Source organism: Geospiza fortis, unplaced genomic scaffold (assembly GCF_000277835.1).
Source record: "Geospiza fortis unplaced genomic scaffold, GeoFor_1.0 scaffold78, whole genome shotgun sequence".
NCBI lineage: Eukaryota > Metazoa > Chordata > Aves > Passeriformes > Thraupidae > Geospiza > Geospiza fortis.
In genome coordinates, this window is record NW_005054339.1 from 4,843,543 (window position 1) to 4,859,545 (window position 16,003).

Below are 16,003 nucleotides of genomic sequence, written 5' to 3' on the forward strand. Positions count from 1 at the left end.
CAAAATGCTTCCACAGGTAAGTATTCAGCCAAGGACTGCCAGATCCCAGCCATCCCTTTTGTGCCACAGCACCCCACAGTGCAATTAGAAGATCCTCCAGTGTTTTCCAAAACCACAAGCCACTTGGTATTCAGTCTAGTTGCATTCTCAGCACTGTCTTTATCATGAATCATAGAAAAATATGATGTGAAAGGAAAAATAAAAGTTTATTTGCCATGTCTAGGAGGCTCACAAAGGTGATAGTCCTTCTTTACTAGGGGTGATGATAATCTAATGGGCAGGAACACAAGTCATGGGAAAATGTAAACTCTTCCTGTCCAACTTGTTTTAATGTCAACAGCACCTGGTTTTGATGGGCACACTTGAACCATGACCTGAAGTTAAAAAACCTGAGGGTGTTGTTCTAAATTCACATGCCAGGCTCATTTCTTAACCAAAGGCACCTACCCTCTCCAAGTCAGTTTTCTTGACAGTTTAAGTCTCCTGCCACAGCCAGAGGCCAACTGGCCCTAACAGCAAGTCCTGCCAGAGGGGAGGGCACAGTACCACATGCTGAACAGGAACCTGCAGTTCTGCAATGTGCAGGAGTTCAGGGCAAAGCAAGCTTCAGAGACACAAGAGACAATATAGTCTGTACAGCGTAAATCAATCAGCACTTCCTGGTAACAGAAAAAAGGGGTGACAAGCTTGAAGTTATCTCAAGCAGAAAAAGATAAATCAACTCATGTTTATATAAATTGTACATTTAAATAAACTGATCATTCTTCAAGATGCAATGCATACCCTTTATATCCTCATGGGATATTCTCCACCCTGTTGGCCTGAGTGATTCTGAAGCACTGTAAGGAAAGATTCAAACTTCTTCACCCATTCATTTTTCACCCCTATTTTCTAACACCAATTCCAGCATTCATTTACATTGAAACAGTGAAATTCTGCCTTGATGATAGTGGGAAGAATTTTCTTAACAGCCCTTCACGCATTTTATTGACAAGATCCCTATAAAGTAGGGATTTACAAATCTTTTAATGAAAATCCAAATTCAATGGTTTCATTAGTCATTGTCTTATAGATCAATGTTTAGCGAATTACTTTTTCTCTTCTCAGATTCATGTTTGTTTTGGCAATAATAACGGTTACACAGCAATACTAAGAAAATAATAGTTTATAAAATTTAAGTGGTATTTAATAACTGCAAATGAAGGACATTGCTACTATTATTGCTGTATCTATTGCTCATCAGAAAAGCACAAACCTCACTCTGCTCAGTGCTCTGTCTGTATTTCCGTGGAGCAAACTCAGAGCTAAGATCACATTAGATCACCCTCCTCCAGGAATTCTATTAGCAGAAATTGTCCCCTTCAAGTAGAATTTAAATCTTTAGCTATTAGCCAAAGGAGAAGCTATATTCATCCAAAGATTTCTACAGCAGTGTAACAGATCCTACACAAGGAAATTCTACCTAATTGTCTTAATCACTGAAGAGTAAAATACACACATTTTCCAGAAACGTAAAAACAGCTAAACCCAGCATTTTCCATCCCAGATGAGAGTTAAGCATCTAAAAATTATCAATTAGTCCAAAATAATAATAAATAGTCAACAATTTCCAATTTTCCCTGAAGAACAACAATTCCTTTCAAACTCCTTTAAAGGAATAACAATTCCTTTGAAGTTGGGCCCAATGTCAGGTCTGATGGGATGAACCCACATTAAAGTATTAGCTCACAGACAAGGTCAGGCTACTGTGGGTTTATGATTTCCAGAATAGTGCTGGATTCTACCCAGCTCACTTGAAGTGTCTGCAAGACCTTGTGTTTGTCTGCAGCCACCCAGGCAGGTGAGCCCTTAAATGTAATTAATGCTTCAAAGAACAGGTATACTTCAAACCAAAAGTAACATCTGATCATTAAAGAAACCACAGCACTAAAGCAGTGTTGATTCTCTATTTTTTCCATTACTTTTTCTGTCTGTACTATGTGAGAGGTCTACAGAAAAGGAAAAGTGGTTCAACAGCTGACTGTAAACAGAACACTGCAAATATTGATGAAAACACTGAAGAGAAGGAACGGCAAATTTTCCTACCTCTATATTAGTTCCATGGATCTGAAACTATAACTTCAAGTGTACTTTTATGTCACAAGTTTACAAGAAAAACAACACTCATTGCTGTTTACTGCATAATTACCCTCATTAATACTTTGATTCAACACCCACCATCATCAACAGGAAGAGTTTGGTTCTTACAGCTTGCATTAACCACCACTGACAACTGAAATGGAATTTCTCATACACCCATTCAACAGTATAAAAGCTCTATATTTAAATCCTGCATTCACAAAGCCCTTTTATCATGTTAATTATTTACTAATAAGAGATTCAATGCTTTACAATAAACCATCATTATGACATCATTTTTCTTTTAAAGGTTTAATACAGAAAATGAGAGAAGTAATATAACAAACTTTTTTTCATAACAAGCAGAACAAGTTATTCATGCTATGTATGAAAACAACACAGCTGAGAAGATGGAACAGGCTTATTTCAGAATACTCCTAACAGCCATATTTTAGTTTCAGGGGGTAGAGAGGGAGGGCAAGAAAGAAAATTAAATTACTCACACTTGTATCCAGGCTGCAGATACTGATTGTATCTTCATCCTGAGTACTCTGTTTCCGTTTTTTCTAAAAAGCAAAATGAAAAGAAAGCTCAGTTTTGATGAACAGTACCAACTGCCTTTGGCTTGATCCCAAGACAAGTATACATCATGATGTCATACACATAAATATATGCATATATGTATTTAACTTACTCTCATTATCATTATAATCACCATGTATGTGAATATAAACTCTCTTTTCAGGAGTTGAAAAGCTACCTATTATCACATAGTGAATCAAATGCTGTTCCTTTTCTGCTCAGATAGGTTCATTGCAATTAAGAAACCTACTTCTAACTAAAAGGATAAGTAATTACTCCATGTTGGAAACTGTATTTTGGCACTTGATACGAACTTTTGTAACTAATAAGACCGTTAGAAAGAGAAACTCTTATTTTGTGCTGAAAGCCTACACTTAAGATTTTTCAAGGGCTACCTTCAGCAATCAAGTCCTATCCACAGACAGTCAATATAAAAGGTGAAATGTACTGCAGGAATCACATGAGTGCATGTTAGGGTTTCACTCTCCATGTCAGTGATTTGCATTCTGCTCCATATTCAGGTTTTGGGTTTGTAAATGGTAAGCCCTCCCTCATGTCATTTTGCAGGTTCACCACAAGATTAATCTTCATGCACTTTAAATAAGTGTGAAATGTCATTTAACAGAGCTCTGCATTGTCTACCAAGCCAGGAAGCTTCAGGAAACAAGAGAAGTCACAGAATACATACATGGCTCTTATTTATCCAGCTGTGTTGTCTTCCAGTGTCAACCAGAGATAAGCAGTAACACACAATTATAGCTGGGATTTACTTTCCACTCTACAGAAGTGAAAGATGAGCAATTTAAAGACCAAAAACTCCAGCCAGATGCCATACAGAGTTCATAGCTTATGGGATGTCCAAATCTCAGCTAAAAGGTAGAAGCTGCACACAATGAAGGTATTTCTTATTAAAAAAAAAAAGGTAGAAAAATTGTATCTCCCCCATCTCCAGTGTTCATGCCTCCAGCTCTTGTGAAGCCAGGGAAATAACTTCAAATCTACAAGGTCAAGCATATGGTTTCTGAAAACTGTTTCTTTGATGAGAAAAGAAATTATAAAACTGGAAAGTACCAGCCCTCCAAACAGTGGACACAGGTTAAGTAAAAATGAAGGGCATTTGGATTTGGAATACAGCTTTCTACAAGAGAAGGATAAATTAAAATTGTGCATGGACCTGGTGTACCTGAGTCTATGCTAATTGATGCTTCCAGTGCACGGATGGGCAGGATGCAACTGCATCCACAGCTTGGGATGGTGTGGCTTTAAGTGTGACATCTTAGACTTGATTTCACTGCTAATGGAGTGTGACCAATGACCACACACAACAAAAGGGCAGCTCCTTTGTTAAACAACCAACTGTGAGATTCTTACTGCAGTCACATGGTTACAGATTAACACAGAAGGTGGCACTTCCAACACTGGCCAGCTCTAAGGAAAGTGGATTGAGACTATAAATTACATAATATGAAGTAATAGGCAAGGCTACAGGATTAAAGTGAACTTGAATGAGGCAAGGGATAGTTTTACTGCAGAGGGAAGGTTACACAACAACTGTGTGTGGGTTCTAACAGCTCTGGGTCCAAAACACCTTTAGTTATATAGTAAACATCAATATACTCCTGAGTTGATAAAAATCAGTATCAACTGTGATGTACAAACCAAAAGCAATAACAAGATAAAAGTAAAGTGTAGGAAAAGCAATTACATATTGAGTTAGTCTGGGGCAGCCTTCACAAAACAGATCTCTTGCTCTACCCCATACTTCACTGTGCTAATCAAAGGATCATTCCTCACTTTATTTTAGATCTTCTACTTACTGAAAAGTACTGCACACATAATATAAAAGCTACTGAATATGAAATGTTATCTGGAAGCTTGCAAATATTATACTCATTATGTTCTCTGTGAGCCTCAGTGGTTATGCAACACCAGACATTTCAAACAGAAATTGTTAAATATTAACCACTGCAGGCAAGATTAATGATTTAATATTTCTGAGAGTTTCAAGAGCTATTATCATTGTATAAGTGGGGGCAGGACTTCATGGCAAAAAAAAATGCAATAATTGAGCTACCAGACCATATATAAATTTCTTTGCCCATAATAAGTGGATTAGAAGCAAAGATTGCAGTGGATATTGTGCATAGAGCATAAGGTGCTCATTAAATTAATCCCTGCTCTTTGTGAAGATCTTTTCTCCAAGGGGGTTACAAGTCTTATCTTAGCTGTCATAGCACAATGCAACTGACCCCTGAATCTGCCTGTCCCACAAAATCACCCCTTGATTCTTGCTCTGCATTTTCTGTTTTAACTCACATGGCACATGAAGCAATACAAACCTCTCCCCAAAGCAGCCCCAAAGCTCAGCCCAGTGTAGCAGCCTCTGGCAGAGCCCAGGGCAGGGTGAGGAAGCACAGCAGGGTCCAGCAGGGCAGGCTCAGTCCTCACTCCAGCTCTGCTCCTCCCACCATCCCCAGCACACTCTGCCCTGAGTGTCCCCCTGCAGCAGTGTGTGACACTGACCACAGGACACCCAGGGAACTCCACACTGGGCTATGAGCAAAGGGCAAATGCCATCTGACCACAGAGCATCTCTTCATCAGAATTTGTATGTGCATGAACCAGACTAAATTGAAAAATATTATGATGCTGTTTGCCTTGCTGGGAAAACAGCAAAGCTTGGAACACTTTGATAACTTTTTTTGATAACAGTATTTAGAGGCCTTAAAAATGGGCACACACCTGCATGAAAATAGTAGCAAGTACTTGTTCTGATGAGAAATGTGTCTGTGTTTTCTGACTGACCACACAGGTGCATTACCTGCATCTGAACATGAACCTCTGGGCTGAAAAAGCTTTTTCTATCATAATTTTGAATCCTAATGTTTGTGATACTGTTTTCCAAAAGGCTGTGCCTACATCCACAGTTACACAGACAAACTTCCTGGCCTTAACACAGCAGGAAAGAGCTGCTTTCCATAATTATCTCACAGGAGATGAGAAGGCAAGATATTCAATTATATATTAAAGTATTGATTTCATTAAAGGAATTAGAGCAATAAGACATTATTCCTTACTCTTATAAGGATTAACACAGTCTCCATCACAGGGTTTTAATTATCAATACCACAGATTTATACTTTACCACCTGGGAGATGAAATGCAAAGATGCACAAAAATAGCTTGACAAAACCCATCCTCTGATGGGGAAGGAAACGCTTTTCAGAAGAGCTGCTGACTTTTGTTAAAACATCTCTCCATTCTAGATGCTTAGAAATGGGTCTGCACACAGACTGTTATCGAAACAAATAACAGCTCAAGATAATGTATTTGCATAGGCACATCATACCCTTGGACCTTCTTAGTCAGAGACAGACGCATTTCAAAACCAAACACTAAAAAACTTTGAGCCTTTTTTCATACCAAAATCCATTCAAATGAAACAGACCTTTCCCATGTCTCCAAAACAAAAAGTCCAAAACAAAGAAAAATTAGAAACCATTCAATTAACCTGTATTTCAGATTGTTTTCATATGAAAATATTTTCTAAAACAGCCTTTCCAGAACATACACCTGAACATACCTCAATACTGCTAACTGGAAGAAAATAACTTTTTAAATAACAGAGTTTTATGATTTAAATAAATGTAAATAAGTAGAAGTGCAGATATACACACCTACACACACATATAAAAATATATACATATTTTATGTATACATACATATAACAAGTGTAAATACATATATACACACTTGCAATAATACAGAAAAGGGAAACCATTTAGCTAACAAAGTTTTGTATCATTTTTACTGCTGAGAAGAAGGGAGGAAGAGATTCAGCACTCTGGGATTTATGTTCCTCTCTAGCTTATGGCACACTTTTATCACAGATAATATCTGTACCACACTAAATTAAAAGACAAAACTACCCAAAGACAAACAATTTGAAGAGATCAGGTAGAGCAAAGATAAAAATCAAAAGGAATTAATGTGGAAGAATGGGGAAAAACTGATCAAAGACTTAATAAAAAGTCAAACATCACGAGCCAGGTTGAAATCACACTCCAAAGGGTGGATTATGTCTGCATGAAAAGCAGCATTATTACATGATTGTTTTTATTTTAATTTTAGAAAGCAATCAGTATCTCCTGAGCCAGGTAAGAACCCCTCTACATCTACAAGGAACCTTTCCACCCAAAGCCTGATGATGGCTTTATGCCCTAGGAATCACAGCTGGTGCTGAAGTAGCTCAAAATAAGGCAGGAGCACATCATTTCTTCACAGAAAGACATCAAATCACAACAATAATCCAGACTTTCATGTGAATTTCTGGTCACATTTTTATCACAAATTTTATACAACTTTTTTTAAATCCAGTTAGCCTATAAATTCTCTTAAGGTTAGTTGAATAATGACTAATTTAACTTTTCCTGCTACAGGTGATGGGCTATAATCCCACCAAGCAGAGTTCAGAAGAGAACCAGAAGAGACAGCAGTGGTGTTGCACTACCCAGCTTCAAGCCAGAATGATACTGAAAAAAAGAGTAAGCCTCACGTGGGATTAGACACTTTCCATCATATCAGACTCCTGCTGCACTGGCATTAAAGCATCTAAAATGAAATAAAGGCAGAGAAGATACACACACACACAAAAAAAAAAAGCTTGAGCCTGGCTGATATAAAGCACAGACCTAGAAGGTCTGTACAGCAGGAGAATGTGACATATTAACCACACAAACAGCTTGGTGTGCAATCCCCAACAAGAAATATCTGCATTTCCTGTTGATTACAGGGCTTGGTTACGAGATAGCCAATTACAGTTTCACAATGAAGTGACAACTCGTTCTCTAGAGTTTAAGCCCTTTCAGAAAGAGATGGATCTTCTTCCACCTTTAAAGGTCAGCACTCTTGGCCTTCACCACAGCCTGTCACTCACCTTCATGCCAATACCTGTGAGCCTTCCTGTTCATCTCCCACTTCTGTGGCTGTACCACCGACAAGAGTTTGAGGGATGAGGAGATAAAATCATCTTAAAACAAGTTTTCCCAGAGCATGATGCCTTTTTTAGCTGAATAATGCATCATATATGTTTTTGGAGACCATAATCTCGGAATAGTGAATTCTAACACAACATTTTTTGAAGTCCAGAACTTGCTACCCTGAATTTCAGGGTAGCATTTCTTCATGTCATATTGCCAAAAGGAACTTGCAATCAAAAATTCTTTAGTGTTATAATAATACTTTCCATGTATATTGTCATGTATATTTCCAGGGCCCTCTCCTGTTTGGAATATCAGAGACATTTCATTTTCTCAAGAGTGACACAAAATCCTTAACACTATTTCTTTTAAGGAGAAAGTGCCAGAGATGACCTGACTGCAGTCTTCACTGAGGCTGGTCACATCATGGGCAGTCCAGCTTCCCACCCTGCACACGATCAGCTGGCAGGAGCCCTGGATACCAGTGTAAGGAACAGGACTTGCTTGTTCCTGATGTTCCAAAGAAAACAAACCAAAGAAAAAAGAGACTCTGCTCTGTTACAGCACAGCAAAACTGCAATGGAGGTGAAATAATCTCTGCCACTGATGACTTTTACACTTTTCAAGCACTAGTAATTACTACACAGTTCTGCACTGCTGCAAGCAGAGCTGCTTCTATTCCAATGCATGGATTGCAGATTATGTAAATGAGGAAGAATAGACTAGAAAATTAATTAACTGTAAGTTGTTTTTTGGGTTTATTTTTTTAAGAATCAAAATTAACACAAGTAGTAGGACTCTGTATCATGGTCACCCATCCGGGGTAACAGTTACAAGCACAAAATAATTTAGGTTCTTGTATGTCCATTTCATAGATATTTCTTCCCTTCTTCCTTTCTCTGGCTGTAACACTATTCAAGAGAAAAAATTATTTCTACTTGATATGAGTAAGTAAATACCAAAACTGGATTAAGCAGCTCTGGTACCACATGAAACTACAGATTTTAAACTCACCAAGTATATAAATAAAAAATAAGATGCCATGTGAAAGAGTCCATACACTATTTAGATTCAGCTTCTGTTCTTCTTTCAAACACTTTTCAGCTGGGATCTGTCAGATCCAGTTCTGTATGTCTCCAAGTAACATAACCAGTCAGCATGCAAACATCCCTGGATTCCTTAGTCTTCGGCAAGCTGAGGTGATGAATTTGCAGCTCCTGGCCTTGTATGTTTGTGCTGAGGGAGTTTAGCATAGGATTGGTTGTAAAAGCAAGAATAATCAGAGTTGGGGTGTTTTAATGCTCTAACTCTATCCTTAGAGGTTTTGGCACTTGCAGGGCACACAGGCTCTTGAGCATCAAGTCACAGAATCCCATAGGTTGGAAAATCCCTCTAAGATCACCAAGTCCAACCTTTAACTCAGCACTGCCAAACCACCCCTAACTCACATCCCTCAGTGCCACAACTACATCGGTTCTATAAACCTCTCGGGATGGTGATTCCACCACTGACCCTGGCAGCCCATTCCGGTGCTTGACAGTGCTTTTAGTGAAGAAATTTTCCCTAATACCCAGTCTAAGCCTTCCCAGGTGCAACTTGAGGCTCTTCCCTCTTGTCCTGTCTCTTGTTACACCTGAGAGAAGAGACTGACCCCACCTGGCTACACCTTCCTATCAGGTCTTGCAGAGCCATAAGATTTCCATATCCCTGATTTGCCTCACACTACAGTCCCCTGCCTTGATCACATATTTCTGAGAACTTCAAAGTATAGTTTTAGTCAACGTACACATAAATATTTTGAAATAACTTGGATTCCTAAATGAGAGGAATTTTTAAAGTTTTCCAAGAAAGGATGTTGGGGCTGGAGCTGCAAAATGTGAGATCACATCTGTTCACTGGTGTCCCTAATGGGATACTCTTATTCACATATTAACAGTCCAAAATCAAAGCTCAACACAAATCATTAAGAACAAACAAGTACTAAATGCTAACCACTGCAACATGTAAGACAGGAAAGTTTTTATACAGCAGTTTGAAATGACAGATTTTAACTCTGTACTTTGTTCTACTCTTGATGAACATGACAATCAGGAAGCATTTAATCCCAAGATATCTAACCTGAATCTCCCTTGCCATGAAAAAAGCCCATTTCTTCCCATCCTTCACTTGGCAAATACAGAGAACCAGTGCCCACTTTGCAATTGTTTACACACACTCAGATAAGCCTATACTCACATCTTATATCATCTTGTTTTTCTATACACAAGATGCACTGAATATTTTAAACCTCTCTCAAATGCTGTATTTTCTACAGTTATTATCAACCTTGCTACTTTTCTGGCCACATCTCTTCACCCTGCAGTGTCCGTAACAGCACCCAGTTTTCCAGGTGCTACCACACCCACATGCTACAGAGCAGAAACATCCTGCAGAGTAAGTACAGTGTAAGTAGGATGTGACATCGCTTGCACTTTGACAATGGAGACAATAATGCATCTTGCTATAAATATTCCTCTTTGAGCCCTAGCATAAGCTAAAATTCACATTTTCAGGGTAAGAGACTGAGGCAGAGATGTTAACATGTGTATGACAGATAAGCAGAAGCAAAGACCTAAACCCATCACCCTGCAGCAACAAACAATGAATACAGAGAGAAAAATAAACCATCCTCCATCCCATTGGGAATAGCAGAGTATGTTACCTCAACTTTTAGCAAATTTCGTCCCTTACACAAGGAAACATTACTGCCAAGCAACATTTTGCTATCATCAATACCCTATCTTAAATCCTGGCATGCTTGGAAGGAGTATGTGTGCAATTCCAACTTACACACAAACAATAAAAAGTCCCACGATCCCGATTCATGCTTACCTGATGATGCACAAATAAGCAGCACCACACCATGAGTTATTTGTATTATACTCAGATTTTAGCAGGTTTCTCAATTTTCAGCGTGACAGTGGAAAGCCTTTGCTACAAAGGAGTCCCTCTGTCTGTCCCTCAGTTCTCGGCAGGAACTCCTCCCCATGCAGCCTCACAGTTTGCTCTCGCTTCCTGTCATGCAGTGCACTGCAAGTCTCAGAAGCTGATCTGCACTGCTGTGTCTATCTCTGTCGTGGCTTTTTTCTCCCACGCTGGTTCACAATAATATTTTAAACAGACAAAAATGTTTTACAAATGGCCAATAAGCAAACAGCACCAGGATGGCGAAGGTAAAGATATCACTAACAGGTTTCTAAAATAACAGGTAGGTGTTTGGGAACTTTGAGCCTCAGTAACTGAAACGATCCACCTCCACCTGTGCAATTCTTACACAGCAGCAACGGGCTTTCAACTCAAGGGCAGACAACTATGTCCAAAGGCAGATGTCTCAGCATACAAAACAGCTGGTAGATACTGGGCAGAACTTTTAAATATTTTACAATTTTTTAACAGTTGAGAAGTTATGGGATGTGTTTAGGAGATCTTAAATTAACAGAGGCATAATGGTAAAAACAGATTGTTTTAGAATCAGCCTAGAATAAAGGAGCAAAGATAAGCATGGCAAAGCATCCCAATTTTGTGTGTAAGGACAAGGGCAGACTTTGATTTTATCGCTAGAAATTCAATATAATTACAAAGAAAGAATTACAGCTCACTCTTGATCTGTTCCTATCCTGTTTAGTCTTCTGTGACTTGCTCAGATCTACAAACACAGAGCTGGTTTTGCTATCAGCAGAATTCTGCATTCTTCCAGTAAGAAGAAAGTAAAAAAAAAAAATTAATTTGGGTAGCAAGATAACAGCAATTCCAACTTCATCTTCAAAGAAAACAAGTTCTGAGAGAGCTGGTGCAATCTTTCTTCAGAATAAAAAACTTCTGCTGAGCTTGGAGGAAGAAGATAAAGGTGAAACTGATACCAGTGAGCAACCAGTTCCCTTGAGAAGAGGAGCCTGACATCTCTGCAGACAGAAAATACGAACTGAAAGATCTTTCAGAAAGCAGACATTTTAGGCCAAGACTTAAAAAATTACTTAAGTACATCACTCTTGGTGAATGCTATTGGCCTGTCTTCTCTGCCCAAAAGTGAGGGCAAAATCCAGCCTAGCCACCTTCTTTTCAGATCCTTCCAGCAGAATATAGTACACTTTTCCAAGGAAATACATATAAATTCTGTATATAAGCCTACAATATTTTTCAAGTATTATTTAGTCTCTATTAATTTAGATTAAAGTTATTTCTTAAATAATCTTTTATCCCATACAGGAAACCCTAATCCTCTGCTATCAGAATTTGGTAACACCTGACCCAGGATCAAATACAGGAGTGTAATTTTTTCAAGTGTTATGCTATCCATAGCTCTTCAATTGCACCAAAGATGAAGATAGGTAGGCAGGTATTTCTCAATCAGATTTCCTGGTAACATCTGGATTTCTGTATTCCACTTCCTGGAGACCAGAACACATAAAGACTTTAACTTGCTATGCTTCTTTCTATTTGCACTTGCACTACTCCTTAGGCTGCCTATAACCACCTGCCTCAACAACCATCAGCATTTAAGAAGCCCAAAGGCAGATACCACAGATTTCAGCTTTCTGTCCGGCTTTCTCTCATCAATCTAATAAACAACATTTAAAGTCTTCTGGCCCCCTGCCTGTATCAATCAACACAAATTAATGGGATGGCAAAACCTGCTTTCTAAGGTCTGAGGGAAGAAAACATTCTATCTGTGTTTTTTCCCTGCAGTTGCACAAGAATCACCTCCAAGGTACTCTGCACTTGGTTGACAGCAGCATCAAGGGTGTCCACCTGAAATAAAGTGCATCTTGAATTTATATTGTAGACAGCCACACAAGTACCAAGGAAGGAAATCTAAGATACCCTGTCTAGATTCCAGACAGTAACTTCATCCAAAGAATAAGGTCCAGAAATCAGAACTGACAAACTCTGAATATGTAAATACATGAAAGCTGCTCCTTTGGTTCCTGTGCAGTTAAGCAGTTCTGTCCAGTCCAACCAAACATGAAATGAAACAAGGCAGTACCATGAACACAGGATCAAATAAACAGCCAAAAAATCTACAAAGCTGAGTAAAGGGAATTAAATATTGCTGTAACTATAGTTTTCAAAAACAAAGGATGAACACCAGCTATTCCTTTTTCTTTTTTTTTTTTATTAAACAAATAAATCTGACAACACTGTATTTCAGAAAGTTTCCTGCCTTAGTATTCTCACTTGTAAAATGCCCCCAGCACTGTGGTGGCATAAGGCTGCAGCCTGTCAAATGTCTGTAACCAGCAGCACATGACAAGTCTTTATTCAGACAGCACACGACAAGTCTTTATTCAGACAGCACACAGACAGTTTCTACTTGCTGTGTCAACAAACAGCAAAATGCAAGCAAAGCTACCTAAGCAGATTCACTGTTGCTTTCTTCTCCAGAGTTGTAAAATTACAGATATTACAAACAGGAAAATAAATCATAAAATCCTTCTTCCAGAGTAGTATCCTACTGCTGCAACCAGGTATTTCACTGCACAAAGGGGAACATACATATCTCAAGTGCTGTGAGGTTTGACCTGGCTCTTTCCAAGGGCTGGGAAAGACACTCATTGGTAGCAAATTCCCTGCAAGACATCCAGATTTGCCCACCCCATCTCCCATACTACAAACCATTGAGTTTGTAGCTTCTCATCTATTCTCCCAGAGATAAAGATCAAGGGAAAGCTCAGACAATGCTTCCCAGAATGGGGAAAAGATTACCAGGATTTGTTCAAGACATTTGGAAGAGAATAATTTTTTTTTTTTTCTGAGATTAATTTTTTTTTCTTTTTGTAGTACAGAAGCAATCACCACACCAAACTGCACCAGCCACTGCCCAGCTGAGGACCCTCAGGAAGCACTGCAGCTCTCTCCCATCTCCTCCTGGTATCCTTGCAGTCAGGACATGCAATCTGATCTTCTCAGGAAGATCAGCACAACTGCCCTCATTCTGTGACCTTTGCACAAGGCTACAGCTCTGCTTTGGACTCTTGGAAGGGTCTGGGAGGACACAGGGTTTGTTGAAACTTAAGACTGCTACTTCTGAGAATATTTAAGGTCGTGAACTACTGAAAACGGTGCTTGGAAAAGAATTAAGTTTCGCAAATTCAGTGAGGAGCTTGCTGGCACAGAGACAGATTGAAACTGTTTTCTCATTGTGCATTATGAGTGCTTTAAGAATGATAAATTTAACTCTCTCTGAAAAGCTGTACAAGTAACCACCATCTAGAAACAGACAGACACAACCTGTGTACAATTTTTGCATCAAAAACAATGTAATAAATATTTTAAAGCGAGCATTTTACATATTCTGAGAACATAACCTCAAATTATGTTAGGATCGTATTATATATCCTGAATATACAGACTGTATATATACATATCATATTATATTCATCTTCCATTACAATGGGATATCCCATTTCAAAACACATAACAGAACCCAGGAATTACAAAGATTTGTCATCATGAATGAAATTTAAGAGCTTCAACAGAACCGAATTTACTTCAAAAATTTAATTTAGTATTAATAAAGAAATGTAACAGTATGTTCTTACACATGCTTAGATTGTAAATTCTTTGGAGAAGTATTAGTTTATTACTATGTTTGTGTAATATCCAGCAAAACGCAGACCTTATTCCTACTGGTTCCTACTGTAATAACAAAATTTGTTTCCAGGCTGCAATAAATAGAAGGTACCATCATATTCTTCTAACTAAGCATTTGTGTCAGATTTTAAAAGATGGCCATCACTTAACTGCTGCGTACATTCTAACCACAGCATTAGCTTTCAAAAAGAATCTTGCTCTTATGTTTAGAAATAATTAGGATTCATACTACAACTGAGATGTTTGACCAATTCTGGTTGTGAAAGCACCTCTGTGTTTGGAATGAAGGGGAGTCCTCATGGAGAAACCAACAAACCCCCTCAAAATGCTTCCTCAAAATTGAGAAGAACTCAAACTTTCTTTTCTTTTCCCATCAGCTTCAGGACTGTTTATAAGCTGTTTGAGAAGTTCAGAATTTTTCAGGAGGCTTTCCTTCTCTCCTGGTCCTTCAAAGCATTTTGTTCAGCTTTTGGTCATGAGTACAACTTGACAAACTAAATTAGAACCTGTGGGAATGCAGAGGGACTGCAAATGGAGAGGAAGATGTTGGAATAAAACCACCAGTATGGAGGATTTCCCAACTGTCTTTGGATATACTTTTGAAACCTTTTCCAAATTTGTAGTCCATTTATTTACTTTTTTTAAAATCTAATCCACAGTTTCAAATAATAATACCTAAGCATTACCTACTTGAAAACTTATTACAATCAACTTAGAATGATCACTTAGGTTTTGCACTATAAGCACTAGGAGATTAGACAACAAACCATCAAAACAATTTGGAGAAAATGGAAAGTTACATTAATAATGTATCTTTTTAACAAGTTGTGATAACAACAAGTCCCCCTGCAAGCATCACTAGTAAAACCAAACACAACAGCAGTTCAAGCCCATGTGAGCAGCCCTTCATTTGCACAAGACAATTGAAAATAAAACTGATAATATGAAAGGTGTAGCATCAATGAAATACCAATGTATAGTTCAAAATTACTTCTAAAATGTTGATTTCTCAGACTGGACAAGAGCATCACTCAGTTAACCATTAGAGGTTTCTGAAACAAAGTTATAGGAAATAGTAATTTCACATCACGTGTTCTCAAAGAGCAGCCACTGGTGGAGTGGGGGAAAACAAAGACAAAGAAATGGGCAGAGTTGGGTTGGAGTTAAACTGAACAGGGGTCAAGTTCATCTGCTGCTGAACAAAGAAAAGAACAGTAAATGACAGCAGGAGTACAAGGTAACACCCAGTCTATGATTAAAGACAGGAAATCTGCTCTATAACAGAACATCCAACTTAGCATAAGAGATCACAATTGGACCTATCTGCTTTATCACATGCTGCTTCTAGCTCAGTATTGTTTGTATGTACAAAATAGCTGGCATGGAGGGTTTACAGCATATACAGAATATTTCTACTATAAATAACAAACCACACCCGGAGCAAAAATAAACTTGTTACAAAGCACTGACAAAGATCCATAAAACAAAAGCCTACAGGAGTAGCAGAATGACCGTATGAGGTATTAAAAAAAAATCCATTCTTTAAAAAGATAAAATGAAATTATACAAAACCCCTCCAAATGGGAAATATCACAGTATTTCCATTATCAGAAAAATTCAAGCTATTAATTGAATAACTGAGCTTTAGTAAGCAGAGTATCTACCCTTTACAACAAAAGTCATGGGTGAAAACT

The 16,003-nt window shown here is 38.3% G+C and overlaps 1 protein-coding gene across 1 annotated transcript in view; it reads right to left on the reverse strand.

Moving 5' to 3' along the window:
* The window catches only part of ARHGEF3 (Rho guanine nucleotide exchange factor 3), a 95,896-nt gene that overhangs the window by 49,140 nt on the left and 30,753 nt on the right, over nucleotides 1-16,003 (reverse strand). The window contains exon 3 of the mRNA XM_014307631.2: nucleotides 2,622-2,684. Coding sequence (XP_014163106.1) covers nucleotides 2,622-2,684 — 63 coding nt within the window. The remainder of the gene's footprint in view (nucleotides 1-2,621; nucleotides 2,685-16,003) is intronic.